The sequence below is a fragment of the Drosophila subobscura genome, chromosome A (genome assembly GCF_008121235.1).
Source record: "Drosophila subobscura isolate 14011-0131.10 chromosome A, UCBerk_Dsub_1.0, whole genome shotgun sequence".
In the NCBI taxonomy this organism is placed as follows: Eukaryota; Metazoa; Arthropoda; class Insecta; order Diptera; family Drosophilidae; genus Drosophila; species Drosophila subobscura.
Window position 1 is genome coordinate 7,235,953 of NC_048530.1, and position 24,400 is coordinate 7,260,352.

The following is a 24,400-nucleotide window of genomic DNA, read 5'->3' on the forward strand; positions in this document are numbered from 1 at the left end:
TATGACCTTACATTTAACAAATTTACATTTGAATATTTCATTCAAATCACCCCTGCTGGAAGCAAGGGAGCTTTGTGTTCAGTATGTAAGTGTATGTAACATGTAGAGAAACATTTTTGAAAAAAAGCGCGGGCAACAAAAGCGGAAAAATAAATTATATTGTTTCCCTGAAAAGGAAGAGTAACATAAGTAAATATTATGATAAGCTCGGAGTGGTTTGGTTCTCCGCAAAGCAATCTTTGTCTCTCGTCTTATACCAGAAGCCACACCGAAAGATGTCAAACTACATCCAAGCTCTAATCTTAAATCGTCGCCTGATGACTACATTATAACTAAATTTAATTTTACACAAAAGCGTAATATCTCATCATTCAAAATTCTTCTTCTCCTGTATCGAAAGCTCTGGAGCTCCTAATTAGCATTGAATTCTTAATTGAAAATACATAAATAAATAAATACCATAGACCATATATTGTCTATGGTCAAATATTAATAAATTGTATTTCATATTTAGGTGTTCATCAGTTGTCCCTGCGCAAAGGAAGAGAGCTTTCAAGAGAGCCCTTAACAATGCAAGGGAGCTTTCATGCTGCGTTATTTGTACCAAAATATTGCGTTTCGTCGAATATCGCTTTTAGGTAGACAAATATCACTATCCTTAAATGTATAGAAGTGCCTGCCATCTCGATTTAACAGAATTGTATTATCTCTTGTTGACTGATTAATTATTACTCCATAGTTTTCGCATATCGCTTCTAGTTATCGATTGGTAAAAACACTCTCCGCCATGTATCGATATGTGCATGTATTTAAATAATTTGAATTGCTCAACAAATTTCACAGATCTCCAGAACTAAGGCAGGAATAATACTAAGATTCGTCATCTACTTTTAAAGAAGCGGGCGGTTCGTGCCTGAACAGCACCAAATCCAATGCCGTTGGGCTCCGCAATGTGCCGGGCTATCCAGTCCGGCAGCTTATCCCGAATCCTGGCGCTGGCATAGCGTTCGTCCAGCAGAAAGACACACGCGTAGTCCCGTATGTGGCGCACAGAGCGGCCGATGCACTGATTGACCGCCTTCATGCAGAGATTCTCGTAATACTCGTTGCCGGCGCCGGGGCCCAGGCGCTCGTCCAGATGCCGCATCCGCTGCTGCAGCTCGGGTGCATTTCGATTCGGATAGGGCAGGCCCACAACGAGCACGGCCCGTCCCAGGTCGTCGGCAAAGTTCAGTCCCTCGGACAGTTTACCACCGACGACGGCCAGCAGGAGGCCAGGAGCCTCTGCGTACTGCTGCAGCAGCTGATCTGCGGCCCCAGAGGACTCGCGGAATATGCGCTTCTTTCGGGCAATGGTCTCCAGGCCACCGCTCTGCTCGAGATGGCTGTGGACCGTGTCCAGGTACTCGTACGACGGCAGAAAGCAGACAACGCCTGCAGGCACGACATTGCACAGGTTCTGCAGCACCATCGACAGTTCCTTCAGCTGCAAGAGTGGAGATTAGAGTGGGTCAGGAGCAGTGCGAGAGGAGCCGCCAGTCACTCACCATGACGGGAGTGCTACGCTGGGCATAGCTGAAGCAGAGGCTGGCTCCAGTCGGTCCCTTGGCCACCACAAACGGCAGCACCGCATCCGGCGGCACCACATGGCTGTAGAAGCGCTCCACCAGCCGCTCCGGGCAGCGGGCAAACAGTTGCTCCTTCAGCTCCTGCGTGGGCTGCATCGTGCCACCAGCAATGACAATCTGTGGCAGACACGTGGAGGATTATTTGCTTGATTAAATAAAACCCACTTGAGGCCCACTCACCGCTCTGGCCTCCGAGAGGATGTCGTCAAAGTGCTCGGCGGGATCCAGCAGCAGATACTTGACGATTCCCGCCTGGACATTAAGCAGCACTCGTCCATCCGCGGCATTGCTGGTGAGCGTCTCGATGAAGGCCAACAACGGCCGAATGGGCGAGGGTGCCAGCCTCTCCAGCTGCGGCTCCTTCGACTCTGCTTCTGCTTCTGTCTCTGCCTCTGGCTGTGTCTCGGCCAGCTTGCGCTTTCCCGGCGGCTGTTTCCCCAGCGTCTGATGCTGCATGGCCAGGCGCTGCAGCAGCGTCTGGCGACTGGAGGCGGGCGGTTGGTTCTCGCTGGGACGCGGCTCCCTCTGCGCCCGGGCCGCATGGCCCTGCACCTTTTGGGCGAACCGCGTGCGGCCGCAGAACTCCAGCAGGGCGTGCAGATCGATGTTGTCAAAGTCGCCCTCGGAGGACAGCTCATAGGTGCGCAGCATACGCACGGGCGGTGGCGGTGGCGGTGGCTGTGGCGGAGCTCCGTCTTCTTTGGCCTTCGGCTCGAGCAGTTTCAGTAGACGGCGCAGAACGAAAATCAACTGGTTGATCCTCAGCAGATTGCGGGTGCTGAGGCGGCGCGCATACTGCTCCTTGTAGCCGGTGACCTGATCGCGTGCCAACTCCAGCTGGGAGCGGGTCAGCTCTGAGCCGTGCAGCTGGGCAATCGAGTCGAGAAGGTTATGCGCCTCGTCCACGATCACAATGGAGCCACGCAGGTCGATGCCCAGCTGCTGGCGGGCGGACTGCTGCAGGAGAAGCTGGTAGGGCAGCAGCACCAGCTGGGCATCGTCCTGGGCCGAGCGGGAGGCGTAGTAGGAGCAGCCACCGCAGGCGCTGCCCTCGGCGGCCAGTTCCTCGATGTCCAGCGGCTCGCACAGGGCCACATCCCGGAGGCTCTCCACCAGCGCGGGCGTCTTGAAGGGGCAGCGGCTGAGCGAGGTGGCGGCTCCAACCGCCAGACGAGACTTCTTGCTGGGATTGGCAGGGGCCGGGGCCTTGCTCCGGGCCATGTCCAGGCAGCGCTCGTTCATCAGGCCCACGTTCCGGAGCTTTCGCACCTGCGGATTGATGCACAGCTGCTGCCGGGAGCCCAGCGAGACGCAACGCACCCACGCCGCGTGTGGTGTTTTCCGCAGCTCAGCCACGATCTGCGCCAGCTGCGAGTGGGTGCGGCTACAGAAGAATATCTGCACGGCGCGATAGCGATCCTCCGACTGCTCCTCGGGACCGTCGGCCAGCTCGTGGTCGGAATCAGAGTCTGCATCTGCGTCGGAGGGAGGCTCAATGTCCTCCGGCTGCTGCTGTTCCCCTTCGGGCTTGGTTCGTGTCCTGAACTTTTGATGCTTCTTCCTCTCCTTGGTGCGCTCCCTGATCCTCGCTAGCTGCTGTTCTCGCTGTTCCAGCAGCGAACGGAGGCGGTTTAGCTGCTGCAGCTCCACCTGCTGCTCCCGGGACTCACTCTGGGCACTGATCCAGTCCTCCGCCTGTGCACTGGAGGCCTGCAAGCGGTCGATTTCCTTCTCCACCTCGGCGATGCGCTGCAGCAGCTCGGAGCGCACCAGCTCCTCATGCTGGTGCAGCCATGTAAGGGCGCCGCAGGTGAGGGTCAGAGACTTGCCTGTGCCCGTGGGACTCTCGAAGATGCCTACCTGTCGGCGCTCCAGCACCGAGAAGAGCTCCTGCATTAGCTGCTCCTGGATGGCGTATGGGGCGAAGGGGAAACCAAAGTCAGTGGCTTCGGGCGTGTCCAGGCACTGGCGCGGCGAATATTGGGCCATGTCCGGTTTTACATTTTCCTAGAATTTTTCGCACAGGGGAAACAAAATGACGCGCCAAGAACAAAACACAAAGCGGACGCGAGTGTGACCGCGAATTTATCGATCAAATATACCGCACGACGCTCAAAAATATACCGAAATATACCTTCACATTTTCAAAATATACCGTAAATCTTAAATCATTGACCTCGATTTCGATATTCCAACTAAAATTACTTCGGACTCTCAAAACTAAATTTGAGATTTCATCCTATTTATCGAAATGCTGCTGTATACCTTAAATAGTCCCTGGTGGACACGGGTGAGGCCAGGTTCCCGACTACAATGTGATATATCGATATATACATATTTTTTTAAATTTTGTACAGATGTCCACTTATCGGTATTTTTGTGCGATAAGTGGAACAAAGTCTGCGGCTGCATTCCTTTGAATCCGAATTTGTGATTAAATTAAAATGAATTTAATGGATTCTCTAGAGTTAATGTATGTTGATGATTTTGTGGGCCCAAAATCCAACTCTAACTATCGCATTGAAAGATATGCTGTTTTCAAATATCGATTCAAAAATTGATACTTTATGTGAATGCATTATTATAATTAAAAACTATATTTTTTTAAATACAGGAATCAAATTTCATTCTTCGTATTGTTGTGAATCAACTTACATATAAAAGAGACACGAAGCAACATAAACAATCGATACTCTCTTAAATATCGATATAGAAGCAGTGACGGCCGATGCTTTTTCTCTAGCTCCAGCACTTTTCCTTTCGGCGCCATTTTTTGTCTGGCAGATCAGAAGTGTGTGAAAAATGTATAAATCAATTTTCCCAGGTATGAGTAATTGAGTAATTGTTATGCAAATCTGTTGAGCTTAGTAATGCGCCACAAACAAACTTGATTGATTGCGAATTAGTCATGAATTTCATGGGTTTCTCGCCTTAAATCTAAGCCGACGCCGCACTTTCAAAATGGCGTCGAAGCCAAAAGCTAGCAATGCGTTTGTTGCATTGGGATTGGTACCAACCATTGCAATGCGGCAGTGCAGGAGCAGAGCCTTTTCCTAAATTTGCACAAGAACAGAAAGAACAGCCGTGGCGTCCCATGCTTCGAATGCAAGCCGGCGAATTCGAAGTTGCAAGTTTGCATGTATGCATATGTGTATGTACATATGTACATGCATATGTAGTGTATCCATTATCCACACACACACACGCAAAGGTCGAGATTTTCTGAGGAGCGCCGGCACCAGCAGCCTGAACTTCTGCTGCAGCTCCAGTGACCCAGTGATTGACTGACAGATTAACTAAGGCAAACTCTGATTGAGGCCCGCGAGCATCATCTCTCTCTCGCTCTCCTCAACGTGCAACGTGCTAACTTGCACGCTGTTAATTGTGACGGACCATTGGGTGCCATCAAAGTGGGGCAAAAAGTGTTTTATGTAAATGTTACATGTGTGTGTTTGTGCGTGAGAATGTGTGCGCCGAGAATGTACGCCTAGTGCAGACACATCAATCACACGCGTGCATCGGCGGCTCACTCGGATGATGCTGGCGGCGGCAGAAAGGGGGCGCTGCTGCCCATGCGCTCACCCATTTTGATGATTTGTATGCGACCTTGAGGAAATATTAGTGGGGTTTAATTGCTTATTGCTAAATATTACGCTGATTATTTCAGGATAGAATAATGCTCAGATTTGCAATATTCCCGTGATTCTCATTATTTTTTTGTATTTTTGGATTTCTGTTTTCCAGTCCAACCTTTCAACGATCGAGCCAGCAAAATGATGCATACAATGATGGTGAAAGCATCCCAAGACTTGCCACCATTTATCTATGGTGACCATCGTGATTCTCTTAATATGATGACATATCGCAGGAATATGAAACAAGAATTGGAGGATTATTGTTCGCCCACCTGGATAAGGTATCGAGCAAAGAAGAACAAAATGATGCCGTTGCTGATAGACGTCATGCAGTCTTGCATTGAATTTACCCATCTCAGCCTAATGATGCGCCCAGTCTCCCTTAGCGAAATGGCCAGCCTTGAGTCAAACATGGCGGCATTCCGCAAGCACATTTCGATGACTCCTTTGTATGAGAAGGAGCAGCAGCAGCAGCGTCAGCGCAAAATAAAAGCGTGCATCTTCATGGGGCTGACCATTGCAGTGACGGTTGGACTCTTGGCATATATATTCATGTCATTCAAATAATGGATTTCCCTTTATTTGTAATCAAATGCCCAAAGAGAGAAACCCAAAAAATAGTTACCGAAGAAAAGATTTACAGAGTCCCTTAACGTACATAAATATATGCGAAGTTCCTTAACTGATGTTAAATGAAACAGCAAGCTTACAAAACGTACCTGGAATGTTCTCCACTGAAAAGAGCTGACGGTTAATGAGAAAAGAAATGCTACCTCAAGTTTCCTTGTATGAATTTAGGCTTGTGTGTTAATTGACGAGTGACTTGATTTTAGAAGAAGATTTGTATACGTTCCAATAAAGATTCCCCATCAAAATGTGTGTGTTTTTACGAACCGATTACTCAAAGGAGGAACCATGAACCATGAATATGGATCCATGAATTTAGATCCTGATTAAATTTATAAGACTTTACAGATATGTAGATACTTCAACTGATTTTGGTGAAACTTCCGTCCTGCTGTCCGACTCTCATGCTCGATACGACCTTCAGACACAGCGACTGACTGAGTCACCCATCGATCGGCCGCATCGACCCACCAAGAGCATTCCCTCGGAGCAGGGGAACCTTGGCAGACAGCGGGTCGACATTGATGGTCAGAGGCGGCCGGCGGCCGTGCGCTGTGCCAGTGCCAGTGCTGTGGGCACTGACTGTCGCTAATCTTGAGCCTTTCGGCCCCCGAAAGACATTTCCCATTTATCACAATCGCACTTGTCGTTGTTTTTGTGGCTTTGGTGGCATAATTTTTCACTTAACGCACGACTATAAATACACCATGCTGCAACACATGTAAGACTCTATCTAAATTCAAATACAAACACAATTGTGCCTGTGCCTGTGCCTGTGCCTGTACCTGTGACTGTGCGATGTGTTTCTGTACTGTGATTGCTATTAGTTAACTGAATGATAATGCGTTTTTGTTGTTATTTATGGCCGATATTTTATGCGATTAAATGCCATAATTTATCAGAGCAGTGCTCGCTCGGGTATCGGCTCTTTCGTTCGTAATTTAGTTTTCATATTTCATAGATTTCTTGGACATTGAAACCGCTAAGCCGGATGACTTTTAACATGAAATCTCCCTCCTCCATTCCACAATCTGTTTCTTTCCTGCAGATCCTGCAGTTGTTGTACGTCATGCGGCAGACCTCCTCTGTTGTTTGACATTTTGCTCTTCGCTTGAGGACAAGTGTACTGGCAATTGGGGCAATCGGAAGCTACAACAAAAAGAGGCCTGTGCAAACGGATGGTGGATATCAAACCGGCAATCCTCGACATGAGTATTTTTAGTTGGATGACCAAGTGTGGAACCGGATGCTCTATAGCAAGGGCTAGCCAGAGATTGCCGTCGTATCATCTCACCCATCGAATTGGTGACCCATTCTATGACACATTTTGCATTGAGAAGGATTTGAGGCATGTTCTGTTGTTTCGTTCTTTTCTTTATTACTGTTATGACATTCAATAAGCAATTAGGCATTAATCATGGCCGGGGGGAGCATTAATCACCCAAGCAGCAGCAGCAGCAGCCTCCAGTCCCAGCCTCAATATCAAGCGCCGCAGAAACGATCGAGCCTTCAACTTATGCATATGAGCAGCAAAGCAGCAAAGCGGCAGAACAGCCAGCAGCCGGAGGGATGGTGGGGCTCGCTGCCTCTAACTGAATAGTCACTGATCGCACACCCTCGGACAGACAGAGATAGATCCCGGGCTTGCAAGAGAGACACAGCATAGATAGAGAGAGAGAGCGACATGATGTCATCGTCTGTTTATAAGTCAGCCCCGTCAGCGATGCAGATCAGGTCCGATCGGTGATCGGGCGATCGGCGCAGAGTGGAGCGGAGCGGATCGTGGTTCGTGGCAGAACCAAACGATTGTCCCACGCCCACGCCGAGCCACGCGCCAAGAACGAAAATAATCTCGGATAAACAATCAGAGGCAGAGGCAGGTCAGGTTGGAGGTTGGGTCGCCGCCCCGGGGGCCAGATGACGTTGTTCGGACAGTAGCCGGGCATATCGATTGTTCGATGATCCATTCCAGAGGAAAGAGAGAGTTTCTTTTGGATATTAAATTTGAATTTTTATTGTAGTTCTTTTTATGTGGTTTCTGTGTGTGTGTGATTTCGGTTCTGGTCGGATCGGATCGGATCGGTTCGGATCGGAGATGGTTTACAGAGACAGTTAGAGATATACAAGATACAGTTAAAGTTATAGTTATAGTTACAATTACGGGCGACAGTTAGTTCTACAGGATACAGAATACACATGGGAGCTGCGTCTTGTCGGGTTTTTGCATTATCATTTATCAGTTTACACACAAGATTTTAGCGTTTTGCTTGATTGGTTTTGAATTGATTTTGTTGGATTGTTGCTCTCTTTTTGCTCTATTCATATATGTGTGTATGCATGTAGTAGTAGTCGGCTAGATCTATTTCCCGTACGGTTTTGCTCTGGTCAAAACCACACAAATAACATCTGGGACTCTCTCCAAACAACAACACTCGCTCTCTTTCTCTCTATATCGTCCCTACTTCCTTTCGTTTCTCTTTTTGTTTTAGCACAGTTTGTGGGAGTTTTCTTTTTGCTTGTTTTCTCATTTGTGGGGTTTTGTGGTGGAAAGACAGAAACGTATATTACATTGGATCGTTAACTTTAGATATATCTTTCAAATATCATTTAGCAATATTGTACACATGGCTCTAAAATCTATACAATCAATGGGAAGTTCTTTTGGTCGTACGGTTCTGGGATTCTGTCTGCAGCCGGTACTCCATGTGGCGGCGGGGGAGGACTCTATGTTTAAACAGTTAACCAACATTGATCGCTATCGCATATCGATATTTATCGTTGATCCTTACATTGTTGCATGTCCAGGTACTTTTGTAGCGCTTTCTTTTGTTTCAACAAACAGCAAACAAAAATGTTTTTGTGTGTAGCCTACAAACTAAAAGCTAGAGAATGAAGTCAAGGTCCAGTAAAGGGTCAAGTGTCAGTTTTCAGCGGTCTGTCCTGTCAGTCGTTGAGGTGAAATGAGGCGATGATTCTGATTCTATTTCCGATGATGCTATATGTCTATTCTTTGTCCCTCACGTCGTCTCATTGTGCAGCTGCAGGCAGATCCCAAAACGCATCCAAAACTCAGCTCAAATCTTTCTTAGGCCATTGTATATGTCATATTATATGTATTATAAATATTAAATGTCGATTAATAATCGAAAACAAAACAAAACAAATGAGTACACAACAAAAAAAAATATTACAAAAAAAACAAAACAATTTACAAGCGAAGAACTTTTGCCTCCGCACTTTCTTGATCATGGGAGTTGTTTTGATTGCATTATAGCCATTTACAGTTTACGATTTTACAGTTATGCATTACATTTACAGTTTACTGTTTACAGTTTACAGTTTACAGTGTGTGTTACAGTTAAATTTAACATTGAAAGAGGCTGGCAGCTCCATGCACTCGTCCCACTCCACTCGCTGCACCTGAGAGTCAGTTTCTGTTTTGGTTGGAAGCTTGGATCAAAGCGTAATATTATATGTGGCCGAGTGGAGTGGTCGGAGTCTCTGCTCTATTCCTCCATATAGGGTTCTGTGCGTCGTGTGTGAGGTAAAGTTTTTGCATAATTTGCAAATATTCTCAGGTAACTCTCTTCCCATTTCGAACAATCTTTCGCTTTGGGTAACTGGGGGAAAGTCATGATTACTTTTGATGCTCTAACAATCAAACCTATTCGAGGCAAATAGGCTGGGCACAGGGGTGCTGTGGGTGTACAAAGGTTCAAGGTTCAATGGTGATATATGTATGTATGTATGTATAACATTTATGGTATAGGTACAACTAGAGAAAGGCGTGTGCAGAGCTCTGTTCAACATTTACATATGGGGATGTAGACATAGATATTGGTATTTTGTTTTTTTTTCGTACATAGTAATATATAAATATTAGATATAGTTGTATCATTTTTTTGTTTATCGGTTATATCTTTAGTACAAATCGAGGCAATTACAATTACAAATTACAAACAAAGCAAATTTTTATATTTCTCATTTCATTTCTTTCTGTGTGGGTGTATGATTTTGCTCCTTTAGGCCACTTTTTGGTGTTCACAGCTGTTTTTTTTGTTTTTGTTTTTATACACATGTAGAACCTTTTTATATACGTATTAAATCTGTATATAAGTTTAACGTTTCTTTTTTGTTGATCAGGCAATAGACACACACAAATATAGATATATGCATGCATATATAAATGGTATAGGCATCATATGGTCTCCTATGCACGTATGTACATATATCCTACATATGCTATATATAATAATATATAATTTACAAAAAAGTTTCACATTCGTTTTTTTTCCTTTCTTTCTTTAAACTGTAATAAGGCGCAAGTTTTGAAGGATTTTTGCAGTATTTAGCAGCACTTAATGGTCATCGAAGTCGTCGATCTTTCTATCGATTACGAGTATACCTCTTCCTCTATCTCTCTCTCTTTCTCCTCCTCTCGTCCTCTCATTGTATGTATATATTATTTTTAATAATTATTTTTGTTTGTAGATTAGTTGTTTTTGTTGCAAAAGAATTAACAAAGTGTTGGATTAGTAATTTAGTTTTTTTGTCAAATAGAAAGTTTTGTTTTTTTTTATTTCAATTTTTTTTGTTTGTTTTTTTTTTGATTAAGGCAACATTTTGTTTTTGTGGTTTTCTTGTTTTTGTTGATTTATCATTAAGGTTAGCTTACAAAATATGGACACAAAAAAAAAAAACAAAAATGTATATATCGTATGAATATATCGGCTGTATATATAGGGGTTGTTTTTTTTTATCACTGACTAAGGCTAGAGTTTTTTTAGACAAAAAAATATCAAACATCATCACGCGAAAAAACATTCTTCTCGTTCCACTCGTTAATCTCTCTCATCATGTGAATATACCAATATATGTAAATGTTTTATAACTTGTAAGGCATTTCGTTTAAGGAGCAAAGGACCAAGAAAATCATGGGACAAACGCTTAGAGAATGGAGGAGGGCATTGAACAAAAATTAAAATTAATAATTACTGATGCGGATGTGTGTGTGTGACTGCTAGCAGTTGATCACTGCTCTCTATACTCTCCCTCTCTCGCTCTCTCTCTCTCTTCGCTCTCTCTGCATTTGCTTGCAATGGAATGTTATCGATTTGAATCGTATCAAAAAAGTTGGGTTATGTACAATTATGCAAGTATTTTTCGCTCCTCTCTAACTGCTACTCCTATACTCCTCTCCACTCTAAAACTGATTGTTTAATGATAGGTTTTAATTGTTAATTAAATTGTTTTCTGCTTTCTTTGCTTCATGAGGTAGTCAAGCCACAGGCTGGACGCCGCTCCAGGCGGACTTACACAATGGGAGGGGACCAGGGTGTCGGGGGTATTCGAGGCTTGGGGGCATGGGTCATCGGGGGTACTCTGCTCTTCTTGTTTGTTTGCTTGGAAGAACTCGGATCGGTTAACGGCGGGAAAACAGGCATCAAGGGATTGTTGTTGGGGGAATAATTTGCAGGAGAAAATTTGGGTATGTTTTGTGGGAAATTCAAACAGAGTTTTAGGGACATTTAAAGGGATTTTGTTTGGATTTCAGTGCGCCCTTGGGGACTGCGGCTTCTGATCTTCTTGTTTTAAATCTGTTCTTCTGCTTAGTCGATGAGTAGCATCTACAAAATGTACATCAAGGTGCGAGGATCCAGCAAACACCTAGCACCAATAATCCACATGTGTCCAGGCGGGATCCTCCTCCTCCTCCAGTTGCAGCTCCATTTCCAGCTCCATCTCTACATCCTGCTGATGCTGCTGCTGCGGACTGTTGCTCGGCCTGTGCGACGACGACGACGACTGCTGCTGCTCCTCCTCCTGGCCTCCATCCTGCTCGAAGGCCAGCAGCAGGAGATCGCGATCGCGATCACGATCACGATCGCGCTCGTGTGCGTTTGCCGGTGCCGATGCCCGCTGGGCCCGCCCTCACGCCAGGCAGCCACCATTGGTCATGAAAGCAGCGGCGCCGGTGTCCAGATCCACATAGTCCGTGCCATCGTCCGCCAGCTGGGACAGCAGATCGTTGGCGAAGCATCCGTTCTTCATCAGCAGCAGCTGCTCGTCATCGTAGCAGGAGGGTGTCATCACGCCAACGCCCACGCCGACACCCACGCCCACACCGACGCCCAGGCCATTGCTTTGTAGGCCATGATGGAAGTCCATCAGGTGGTTATTGTTGTTGTTGTTGTTGTTATGGTGGTTGTGGCTGTGGCTGTGGTGCTGGTGGCTGTGGTGGTGTCCTGTCGCTCCGCCGCCACTGTTTGCATGGACAACACTGGCCATATTGAGGCTATTGATGCCGCTGGTGGGCAGGACACTCACGGCATGCTTGATGTCCGGAAAACCATCGCTCGGCTCGAACAGAAAACGCTCCGCACTGAGGGCCGTGGTATAGGGGCTCTGGGCATCCACGAGTTCATTCTTCACGAACTCAATGGCGATGCTGGTGGGCGTGGAGGCGGCCGAGCCGGTCTGATTGCTGCTGCTGCTCGAGGAGCTGCTGCTGGTGGGTGTACTCGCTGGCAGGAGGGGCAGTGGCAGTGGCAGTGGCAATGGCAGCGATGCCAGACCCAATGCCATGCTGAGGCCATCGCAATTTGGGACATAATCGGAGACCTGCTGATTGCTCACAACGAGGCTGCTGCCATTGCTTTGCTGCTGCTGCTGTTGCTGCTGTTCGTTGCTGTTGTTGTTGCTGCTGGCGGGATTCATGGATTGCTGATGCTGCTGCTGCTGCTGTTGTTGCTGTTGTTGCTGTTGCTGTTGTTGCTGCTGCTGCTGGTTGGGAGAACTCAGGTATCCGGCATGCTCAAACTCCTGTGGGCTGGGCGATGGCTTGCAGTAGCCATTGGGTAGCTGCTGCTGTTGCTGCTGGACCTGCGCTGCCGCCGCTGCTGCTGCTGCCATGGCCGCTGTCTTGGAGCCAAACTTGAAGGTGGCCATCGATGGTATGCTCATCCTTTGGGACGAAGAGCTGCTGCTCGACACCGAGCCAGAGCCAGAGATGGAACCCGAGCCAGAGCCAGAGCCCGAGAGGGAACCCGAGATGTTGACCTCCGATGACGACTGGCCCTCCAGCTCCAATTCCGAGAGATATTTCTGGGCAGGCGACTGCAGCAGAACGGCAGGCAGCTGACACCCGCCGGTTCTCAGGCAGCCAGGGGACATGGCATTCGCATGATTCTGGAGCATCTCCAGCAGCTTGCGTCGCTCCGTTTCGAGGCTGCGCACCTGCTGCTTCAGCTCCACATTCTGGGTGTCCAGCACCTCCGACTCCTTGATGAGGTTCTGGGTGCGTTCGCGCTTCTTCATGCGGCACTTGGTCGCCGCAATCTTGTTGCGCTCCCGGCGCCTCCTTCGCCGATCCTCGTCCTCGGGCGTGAGGCCCTTGGGCGTGGACTTGGTCTCGCTGTCCTCATCCTCGCTGGACTCCTCGTCGTCGTCGTTCATGCTGAAGCTGTGGCTCGTGTTGTTGCAGTTGTTGTTGATGCTGCTGCTGTTGTTGTTCATGCTGCTGCTCCTGCGGGAGCACTTCGATTGTGGCTGCTCCGACCCGCTGCTGGAGTCGCAGGTCGAGAGCTTGCGCTTGCTCTGGATGGCCAGCTTCAGGCCGGTTTTGATCAGCTGCGATTTTGTCTGCGAACGAAACAAACAGAAGAGAGATGGCGGGTCAGAGCGGGTCTTGTCAAACGTCCTTCGACTGGCAACACAAATTGTTGTCTTGTCACCAATCGCCATATCGGCTAGGCGAAGCCAAAGAAGGCAAAAGCATTGCTCAAGCGACTCTGCCCCCCCTTGGGGCGCACAGCAGACACATTTGGAGGCCCCACTCTTTGGCATTTCGAGATCTCTCTTGGAGGCACAGACTCCTACGCACTTTGTACACAATTGTTGTCCGACAATTGTTGTTACTGCCAAGCTACTCTGCGAGAGAGTGGGGAACCCTGGGAGTGGCTTTTCCTACCACTTCTAAGGACGAACCCTACAGCAAAGAGTGCAACCCATGAAGGCAGGACCGTCTCTATGCTGCTAAGCCACCCTGCGAGAGAGAGAGAGAGAGAGCAGGCGTAAAAAGCCAAACCCTCTACGAAAACTAAACGATTCACATGAATCCCAATTATTTATTAAACAAGTAGCCACAGCCCCAGCCCCAGTCACACTCTTAATCTTATCGGTCTCTAGGTGTCTCCACACACTACTTCTTGCAGTTTCTCGAGTGCTACGCACTGAACGATCCTGTTGGGCTTTTGGGGAGAGATCGACACAGTTTTCTCGAGAGCACTCAGACCTCAGGTAGCGAATCGCCATGTGACGAATCGAATCAACACACACGAGACAGAGATTCGATTCCGTTGACAGCTGTGGTCGCATTCCCCCGTTGCGTCACACATTGTGGCACGATTTCTCGTGGATGGGGGCAAGGTCTGGGTCTGGGTCTGGGTCTCCGTGTCTGTGTCTGGGGTCCGAGCTCTCTGGAACTTGCAATGCAGATAATCTTTTATTTTTGAGCGGCATTTTCTCTGTTTTGTTTCGTGATTTACACAGACGATCTTTTTTCTTTTTTGATGCGATTTTGGGGTTTAGGGTTTGGCACTTGGGGCCTTTTTTGTGGCATGAATTATAAATATGAATTTAAGTGACAAAAAAGAAAGATAGAAATCTGCGACATGCCCAAGGGCCACGCCCTAGACTCTGGGCCCCCAAAAACAAATAAAATCTCTCCCTGGTGAGGTAGAGACTCTCCTCCTGGAAACAAGTGGAGTGCAATCGACAGAGCCGTGTGTGGGCCACACCAAAAAGACAACACATAAACCTCGTCAACAAACTTGCACTGTGGCACCATGGAATGGCGGGGATCCATTTATGGCAGAGCCACAGAAGCAGCAGCAGCAACAGGAACAGATGGTCATCACTCCGCACATTGTCAACGGATCCTGAGCGGGAGATGATTCGCTTTCGGTTTGTTTTCGGTTCGACATGTGGAATAGTTGATACGCCCAGTCGGGTCTCCCTGCCGACTGCCAGATGCCCTCATATGCTACCGCAAAAATAAACACTCGCTGCTAAGCTACTCTGTGAGAGTTTTATTGCTTGGTAGAGGGAGACTTCACACACTGGGAATGAGCAAAAAGACTTAACGCTCCACTCTGGAGTCCCAGATATGGTCAACCTTTGACTTTATCAGCGGACTCCAAAGTGGAGTTATGTTTCCCTTGGTTCCCATTATTATTACTTTTATTTTTTTTTTGTTGTGGCATTTTCTCAATTTTTAGCTCATTGAAATGTCGACCAGGCGGCGCGCGTGTCGGGGGCTCTCCCTTTCCAGGCAGCGGCCCCAATATTTTGCGCATATTTTCTTGTTGTCCGTTTGTTTGTTGTCTGCTCGAGAAATTGTTCAGATGCCACTCGTTGAAGTGCCCCCGCCGTCCTACTTCTGCCCTTCTCTGGACTTCAATTTCGGTTTCGTTTGGCTTCTGTTACTCGTAATTTTCGGGGGTACAATGTTCGATGTTCATTTGAATTTTAGGCACGCTGTGACCGCCTTATTTATTGACCCAGAAATCAGATAAATAAATTGTGTGTGTGTTTAAAAAACGACGAAGTAAAAATGAAAGAAATCATAATAATAATCGCATGCGCCACAGACACAGCCACAGCCACAGCCAGACACCAGACGCCAGACGAAAATGCAGTTCGAAGACTGAAACTGAATCTGAATCGGAATCGGAATCGATGACCATATGGTCGTGTGCTGGATCGATGATCAAGTCTCTTGTTGTGCAACATTCCCTGTTCAATCGGTCAGGTGGAGGTGGAGCACCCACCGCTCTCTCCGTACTCTTTTTATCTGCGCTTAGCTGACAGTAACTCGACAGAAAGTGTACCCCCAAGACGAGCCTTTCTTTGCAAAGAGTTCAATTTGTATTTTTCTTTTTTAGGTCTCTCGCAAATTTGCATTTTGTTTGGTCTGTTTGCACATTTGCACATCGTTTCTCGACTCGACTCGGCTCGACCGAAATTCGTTTCAATATTTGCAATATTTTTTAATACATTTACTGTGCATTTTTTTTTCGGCAACATTTGTGCAAATATTTGTGCAGCAAAAAACCACAGGGAGAGGCGGATTGGTGCACAGAAAGTTCTGAACTCGAACGGATGTGCCAAACCGCGAATGGAAAGCTATAGTATCTGATGATTCATTAACGGGAAATAATTGTGTGTGTGTTTTCCTTGTCATATTCCTTCGGCTTGAGCTAACCGAGGGGCGCTTTTGCATGTCGCGTGAAACGTAAACTGTACAGCAAATCAATCAATCAGCCACAAATTGAATGCTAAACGATTGGGGGTCTAATGAGAAACAAGTTTTACCCCACGAACAGAATCAGAGGAATATATCTGCACACAAAAAGGGCTCGATAATTTATGGGAAATTTGTTGGAAAAAACAAATTGTGAAAAGTGCGCCTCCAACCACTCTTCCAGCAATTAAAACTTGCGCTGCCCATAAATTCGTTTGAAGTAATAATCATAAATCACACACAAAGATACACAGATACAAATACTGGGCCTCTCTAGCACTCTTTCTCTCTCTGTGTGTCTGGCGATGCCACCTGCCAATTAGTGAGAGCGGAATGCGGGATGCTGCTGCTGCTGGATGATGCGTCTGACGATCGCATCGATCGTCGCATCTAATTGCCGACTGGTGCCGCAGCAAGTGTTTTATTCATTTGAATTAATCGTTGACACCCAGCAGCAGCAGCAGCAGCAGGCACCTCCAGTGCCCCCCTTCCTCCCCAGTGGTTACGTGCCTCATTAAGGCCAATGTCAGTCGTTAGTGGAGAGGGAGAGATACAGATACCCGCATGAACACACACAGATACTGGAGATGCAGCACCAAGATGCAGATACTCCGAATGTCGCCGCAAAAGTGAAATCAATTCTCGGCGCTGCGTTTCGCAATTGACGCCCCCACACATTGGTGGCAGTGGCAGGGGCAGGGGCAGGGGCATGCAGCTCACGTTAAAGTGCATGTCAGTGGAAGCGGAGGTGGGAGGGTAGTTGAGGGTGACTGTGACGTCGGCCAATGGCCACGAGAGTGCGTGGGTTGCGGATTTTGCACGGCGTGCGCTGAGGCAGTGGCGTGGGCGATGCGCCACAACCAGTCATCCATTCTCGTGTGTGTCTCTCATGAATGAAACGACAAATTGAACCAAATGGAAACAACAATTTGGTCAAAGATACAGCTACAAATTGGGCAGAGAATCCGAAGGAAAGATTCTTTCCCAGATCCATACAGATATTCCCCTTATGGAAGGACTATGAACAATGCCTCACCTGTTGCACGCTGGGCATGGTGGCAGTGCCACCCGCTGGCGAATCAAGCGGCGATGCGGAGCAACTGGAATGACTGCTGTCCTGCGAATGCAACTGCAAAGGAGCACACAAAGACACAATATTAAGTATCCGTATTGAGGGTAGGGATCTGTGTGCAGACACTCACCTGCCCATTGGTTGGATGTCCATTGAAATTCCTGACACTGACGACGGGCGTGGAGGCGGCCGATGATGCTGAGACGGCCGCCGAGACAGCTGCCGCAGCGGCGAAGCTATAGTTATCCAATGGATTGGTCATGGCGATCAGGGAGTTGAGGATCTCGGGTGTTTTGGGTGTGTGGGCGCCCAGATTAAGGCCGCTGTTCTCGATGCTGAGCAGCGAGGCGGCGGTTATGTTTGAGTTGAACATGATTTAATCGATTTTAGGTATTTATGTGGGGGTTTATCGGTCAGCTATCGATTAAGGGTTGTTGTATTATATCGTTTATCGGTTATCGTTGAACGGTTATCGATTAAAGCGAAAACACAAATTATAAATTAAAAATTGCACAAAATTAAAAACACAAAAACACACTTTCGATATATCTCTCCTTTTCTTTTTCTTCTGTGTATCGATATATATCGGTAAATATCGTTAAATCTAATTTTCTTTCCTTCCTTTTATGTTTTGTTTTGTTTTGTTTTGTTGTATGCTTAAATCACAGTTGAAGGCCTACGCGTTGCATTTGTTGGACTGCTTATTTGTTTAAACAAATCTCTCTTTTATATATATTGTTGTTGTTGTTGTTCTTCTCCGTTGTAGAATATTCATATATCAAATGTGCCTACTATATACCGTTTATCATATATGTTTATATAGTACTTTGGTCCGACACTCGCGGGTGTCCACTGTCTCTACCCCACTCTCTGTTCGCCTCTGTGCTGGTCTCTTTTTTGTGGGGTTCCCTCTGCTTTCTTTTTTGTTTGTGGGAAATTATCACAAATATATAATTTAAATTTAATGTTTTTTTGGGGGGGCGGTGAGGCTTATGTTTTGGGTTGTTTCACTTGTAGTTAGGATTGTTCCTGGCTCTGTCTCTAGCGGAGATCTGTGCTTCCATCATCAACGTCATCATCATCATTTCTGGATTTCTGGTTCCTGCGGTTCCATCCGATCTCTAGCGGGGGGGCTCTGGCTCGGGCTCTGACTCTGTCGTGTTGTTGCTCAGAGCATGGGGCCCGTACGAATGCGTTGAATGTCGAACAGCCGGCGGTTTGACAGCGAATCTGCAAGAAAGAGAGAGCAAAACACAGAAAGAGAGTGCTGAGTGAGTGAGTGAGCAAAGAGTAAGCAAGAGAGAGAGGAGAGAGTTTACGTGTACGTCTACATATAAACAAAAAGCAATTAAATTATAAAGTAAACTCAACTAAATTGATTTATGTAAGTCCCCCTGCATACAGTACGAGTCCGAGAATCACATTTTACGAATCTCGGATCACGGATCTCTGGCGATTGATCACGCACCCCGCTCCCGGCACACACACTCGCCCCATGCCCCACACGCCACCCTACATTTGGAGACGCCTCAATTAGCGCCTCCCGTTAATCGTTTAATTAAGCCCAGGCACACTTTTGCCACTTTTGCCACAGAATGCAATTCGCGGCTGCATTCCTCTCTGTGGGTCCGCTCCCACCCGCACTCTATCCCCCCCAGAGAGGTGAAGGTGAGAGACACACACAGAATAATAGGAATTCCAATTGAAACCGAATTGAATTGCAATTGAAGGCAATCATCCGTTGAATTCATTTGACTCCGAGGCACCTCTCCAGGCAGCAGAGGTGCAGCTGCTGCTGCTCCTCCTCCTCCACAAACCCCAAAAGGCAAAAAAAAAGAGATCTCGAAAATGCGAGCCAAAAGAAAAACAAAAATAGATCGTGTCACGCGTCATGCAGCAGTGCAACTTGGTTGATGTAAATTCCTCATTAACAGATCAGTTCTTTGAGTGTAAATTCCAAGGAAAGGAGGGAAGGAATAAGTGCTCCAGAATGCTCCAACTTCGTGTCATGCGGCAGCACTGTCATAACAAAAGCAGGAAGGCACGAAGGAAGGACTGTAAAAGTTTGTGGAAACGGCAGAGAAATGTAAGTTTTCCCCGGCCTTTCTAGGGTATTCGCCCTGTCCATACACCCAAGTGCCAAATGTAGATCTCTACTCTGTAGTCGTTGTGCCGCGAGTAACAATTCCAGTGGCTGTGGAATTTCGCTTGTGGTTTTTTTTTCGCAAATGATGGACCTATGATGATCAGCGAGCAGCAGCAGGCGACTGGCGACTGCCGGCCTGCGGTCGATGCCGATCTGCGGATCTGTGGGGATGACTCTTGTGGTTGAGTCTTTTTTTGGGGGGGCTGCCTGACTGACTGCCTGCCTGCCTGCCTGCCGCTCAAAATGCAAATTGAGGCTGTCAAAAAAACTTCAAAAGCGTATGGGGGCCATAATCCAGAACACAAAAATCTCATTTTTGTGTTGCTGTTGCTGCCACTGCCACTGCCTCCCCCGACCCCCTCTTGACTCATTTATCATATGGCCAGAAGTGTGTGTGTGTGTGTGTGTGCGAGAGACATGCTCTATAAGTTTTACCCTCTATTCCCGTGCACCCCAAACCCCACACTCTCCTCCCTCTCTCTCTCTCTCTCTTTGTGCTGGCAAACCCCAAAAGTCAGTCAACAACCAAACAACGAACGAAATAAGCGAACAACACAAAATAAAGTCAGAATAAAGAATTATGATTTATGACTTTCGCATGTTTCTTTCGTCTCATACCCTGGACAGTGTCGGCCAGCGGGCAGAGGGCGGGTATGCTGCTTTCCATTATCACTTGGCAACAGTCTGCATAATCATTCTTCATTCCATTAAACATTTCGACATGCAAAGCGAGAAACATTTTAACAGCATAGAAGGTTCCATGAAAGGTCTTTCATTTTTATACTCAAATAGTCGGAAATAAGCGCAAAAATGTATCGATAATTACTGATAAATGCTATCGAATTGGATGATTGGTTTATTGATTATGCATTCTGCACATTCACATATTTCTTCTAGGGTATTTAAACCTCTGCTGCATACACCCAAAATCCATCTTTCGTTTTTGGTTTATTTGTATTTTTTTGGCTTTAAACTTTGTTTTGTGCGAGAGCTTTTAATGCCTTTGCAGCCTTTGATGTTTGTGGCTGTTTGCTGCTGCTGTTGCAACGAAAATCACTTTTGACATTCGCCACACAAAACGTTTCAATTCGGTTTTTGGTTTTTGGTTTTTTGTCGATTTTCTGTCGATTTTTGGTTTAACTTTTGGCTGTGGCTCACAGGCCTGGCTCTGTCTCTCTCTGCGGCTCATTTTGACCAAATGCGGTGTACGTCAACGTCAGACGTCAGCGACAGACAACGACAGCATGCGTGGCCTCCTCTGGCCGCCTTTTGGGGTCACGGCTAGGAGAGGGGCCGCCGCACAGGAGCCTCCACCACACACACACACACCCCCCGCACGACTCTGTGGAGTTGAATATTGCGCATGCGTCGCGTTGGCCCAGCAGGACGCACCCCCCCACTCTCGCTCTCTCTATCTCTATCTCTCAGTGCTCTCGAGTGACATTCCATCCAGCAAATAAAGTCATTTGCGCGACTGCTGCGACTACTGCTGCGAGATGCGGGCTCTGTGGCATGTGAATTGCCCTCAAGTGTACAAGTTTTTGCCTCCGATTCGATCGATTGTCAGAACAGCGCCAGAGAGAGGGAGCAAGAGAACAGACAAGCTTACGCAATGGATCGTGCGGCGAACGATCGATGGCCGGAGTCCCCCCATGAATATGCAATGGTGTGCGATTTGTGAAGATGAAGATGTAAAGATTTGTATGCCAGAGGCTGAGGGGGGAACAACTAAACCATAAATAACAAAGCAAAACGATTTGTTAATCAAGTTATCAATAAAATATCGATAGATGTAATGGAATTCCATTGATTATTCATTTCGGGTAATACAATTCCAAGCTATCTTCCGAAATAGGTTCATAAATGTATCGAAATGCATCGCTCTTTCAATCAGTAAACGATAAATGCAATGGAACTCTCTTTTAATTCACTAAAGATATACAAAGCAAATGGGAATGGATCGATTTTTATCGATTTTGCAGCTATTTTTCGATAAGTTTAATCTAGTTAAGGCATCTTAAGACCCCCATTCACTTCGATTGATTCATCGTTCATTCATTCGTGCTGCTGCATGAATGGGGAATGAGCAATGTCCGATTTCGCCTTAACCCAATAACGCGATATGCAATCCACAATTAACCCCAAACAAATGGGAGGCACTCTGTGGTCACGTCTCCAAAAAACACACATTAAATAATACAAAATAATCCAAAATAACCCAAAATGTGTGAACGACTAAGCGCTGGCTAGTGACTCACTGAGGGATTCACTTGCCTGAATACTTCATTCTGGGAATTCGATGAAAACAAATCGAATCGAATCGAATCGAAACGGTATTCAGCTGCGATAATTCCATACATATTTGCACAATCGGAGCGGAGTGGCACTGCTATCGAGAGGCTCGTACGGAGTAGGAGCACACACATAATCCGCATGGCCTGTGCGGCATGTGCGGCTTTGTGTGCAATGTGAAAATCGCCGCATAAATACATTAAGCATTTGAGTTATTATATGCAAACGAGCGTCGTTGTCGTATTTATACATACATATATATTTTGTATTCGTACATATCGCATTGTAGTATTATCTTAGCGGTACGTGCCTCAGTCGCACTCCACATTTCACACGAAAACAGCAAGCGATCGAGCGGGCGAGCGAGCAAACGTCTGGCACGGACACGGAGACGATCGTCAAAAGGCTTTTTGGCCAAAAGCAAAAGCGAAACAAAAGCAAATTGCATTTCAAGTGTTTGCGTGTTCCCGCAACAGGGAGAGAGATTGAGGAGAAGGCGTTGCTCTGAGATATTTCTCAAACTGTTTTAGTCCGAAAAAAGACAAAACAAATCAGCGATGGAAGCGAAAGAAGCGAAAGAAGGAAGAGGCAGCACTCGGAATACATTCTCTTATGATATTTATCTGAATCAATCCAGAAAGGGTTTGTTGTTGCATATTTTGTATCCAGTATTTAGCTATAGTAAAACGTATCTATCTGTTCTATATACCGACTCGAGTGTGTATCTCCATCTATTTCTCATTCAATTTGCGAGCAGTCTGTCTGGCTGTGTGCTTCTTCCTTCAATTCATTCACTCCATCCAACAGACAAATGCATAGATACACAGATACTTTATTAGCTCAGATTTCAAAGTACTGCCAAGGGCATTACTCACCCCGAGAATTCCAATTGAATCTTCAATCCTTTTGGCGAAGTAATTGGGAAAAAGGAAAAGGAACACTTTTGTCACTTTCTCTTCCTTCTCCTTTCCCTTCTCTCTCTCTGCCTCCTTTTTGCTATTTCTTTCTGCTTTTAGAGTTCCCTTTGCGCTCTGCCGCCCTTTGCCAAAATGAATTTCCGAACAGAAAATAGTTGGTTGGTTCTTTGGGCCATTATGGCGCTGCCTCGAATGGTTCTATGTGGCCATGTGGGTGTGTGTTTGCATCTATGTGTCTACAAGTATGCGTCTGTGTGTGTGGGGTATCCATAAAAATAAACTTTCATTGTCCGGAGACAATCGCTGTGTTGTTCTTTCCCCCCGCCGTCTTTTGGTGGGGTCTTTGGGGTGCTTTAATTAAAAGCATTGGGCGGCCCAATGCCAAGCACACACAAACACACAAACACACACACACACACACATTTAAGTGTATCTTATGGATACGAAAAAGTGCCCGTTCGCTTTCCCTTAATGGGATACCCATCCCTAAGGGTTTCTTTTTCTTCTTCCATTCAGCTTTCAGTTTTCTAATTAAGTGTCATTGATGCCCAACCCCCCCACCGCTTCTGCTCCCGCTTCTCCTTCACGTAATCGAAATCTCTTCAGCGAAATTTATACTTTAATTAGACATTTAGATACTGGATCCATCTAGCTGTGTATCTTTGTATCTGTCTTTTGATTAGTTTGCTAATTGCAGGCATGGGATGGGTTGCTGTGGGGCCTGATAAAAGACACATAGAAAAGCCCATAAAACTTTATGGAACGCGGCGTATGACTAGCGTATGGCTAAATGGATGAATGTGTGGACTGGAGCTTGGATTTGTGGTCCTCTATTTCCTAAGACACATCCGAAAGATGTATGTGTGTGCATATCTATGTATTGGCAACCTCCCACCGCTTCAGAGTCGACTCCAAAAATGGGCCGCGTGGCCGATTCAATTAATTTATTATTCACTTAAGAGCGCCACGGGGCACGAGAAGGCCCCGCCTCTGGCATGGTAATGGGGGATGGACTTTTACGGGGGTTGGGGCACGCATAAAAATGTTATAAAAATTAAGACCACACTGAGAGAGAGAAAGAGAGAGGGAGTGAGATGGAGCGCGACAGACAGAGAGGAAACGGCCTAGAATTTTCGCACATTGCAAAGGGAAGTGAGGGAAGGCCCCGCTGTTTCAGTACCAAAAATGTCCTTCCCCTGCCATCTAGCGGCATGGGGCATGGGGCAGGGAGAACATTAATTTATGGAGAACGCGTGGCACACAACATTTTTACAGTTTATAAACATTTTCATTTGCATTTGCAACGCACGTTCCGAGCGTTAAATTTGAGAGACCAAAATGGAAATGAATAAATATATGGAAATTGATTCGAGTGGTGGAAGAGGCACAGAATGGCACACAGAGGGGGAAAGACTAGCAAAAGCGAATGAGGAAATACCCTTTCCATTTATATCTACACGCAAATGAAGCTCTCACAGTCGAGGGGCGCTGCTGCATGACGCGAGAGAAGCTTCGTAGAGTATTTCCCCTTCTCTGCAGAGCTCTGCATGGATTGTGCAATCCCATATCCCCATATCTAGATACAGTGTACACAGCGAGGCAATCGCAGTCCGTATCTGTGTCTGTGTATCTTGTGTATCTATAGCTGTAAGTGCACGAGTCGCATGCGTAGATACTGTATCTTACAAGTGTATGCCTTGGCTTGGCTGCTTAGTCATCCGATAAGCGAGCAATATGCAATAAGACTTCGATTGCAGAGATCCAACCAGAACTTTACTTC

General features: G+C 46.6%; 3 protein-coding genes across 4 annotated transcripts in view; 1 reads left to right on the forward strand and 2 right to left on the reverse strand.

Annotated features, from left to right (window-relative positions):
• Positions 1-790: 790 nt before the first annotated feature.
• On the reverse strand, positions 791-3,700 carry LOC117898953 (ATP-dependent DNA helicase DDX11). Its single transcript, XM_034808687.1, has 3 exons — positions 1,809-3,700; positions 1,548-1,745; positions 791-1,486 (listed from the first exon to the last, which is right to left on the reverse strand). Exons 1-3 carry the CDS (start codon positions 3,615-3,617, stop codon positions 881-883), a joined length of 2,613 nt encoding a protein of 870 aa, XP_034664578.1. The 5' UTR covers positions 3,618-3,700; the 3' UTR covers positions 791-880.
• Positions 3,701-4,386: 686 nt separating this feature from the next.
• LOC117896690 lies at positions 4,387-6,124 on the forward strand. The gene is made up of 2 exons (XM_034805144.1): positions 4,387-4,452; positions 5,373-6,124. The coding sequence occupies exons 1-2, from the start codon at positions 4,431-4,433 to the stop codon at positions 5,828-5,830; spliced, it is 480 nt and encodes a 159-aa protein (XP_034661035.1). The 5' UTR covers positions 4,387-4,430; the 3' UTR covers positions 5,831-6,124.
• Positions 6,125-9,524: 3,400 nt separating this feature from the next.
• The window catches only part of LOC117903121 (activating transcription factor 3), a 40,804-nt gene continuing 25,928 nt past the window's right edge, over positions 9,525-24,400 (reverse strand). The window contains exons 3-6 of one of the 2 annotated variants that reach the window (XM_034814960.1): positions 17,396-18,495; positions 17,230-17,322; positions 12,666-13,531; positions 12,467-12,631 (exon numbers count right to left, since the gene is read on the reverse strand). In XM_034814960.1, the coding sequence (XP_034670851.1) occupies positions 12,604-12,631; positions 12,666-13,531; positions 17,230-17,322; positions 17,396-17,638 (1,230 nt within the window). In that variant the 5' untranslated portion in view covers positions 17,639-18,495 and the 3' untranslated portion in view covers positions 12,467-12,603. Of the gene's footprint in view, positions 13,532-17,229; positions 17,323-17,395; positions 18,496-24,400 lie in introns of both variants that reach the window. The other variant, XM_034814952.1, reaches the window with a different exon arrangement.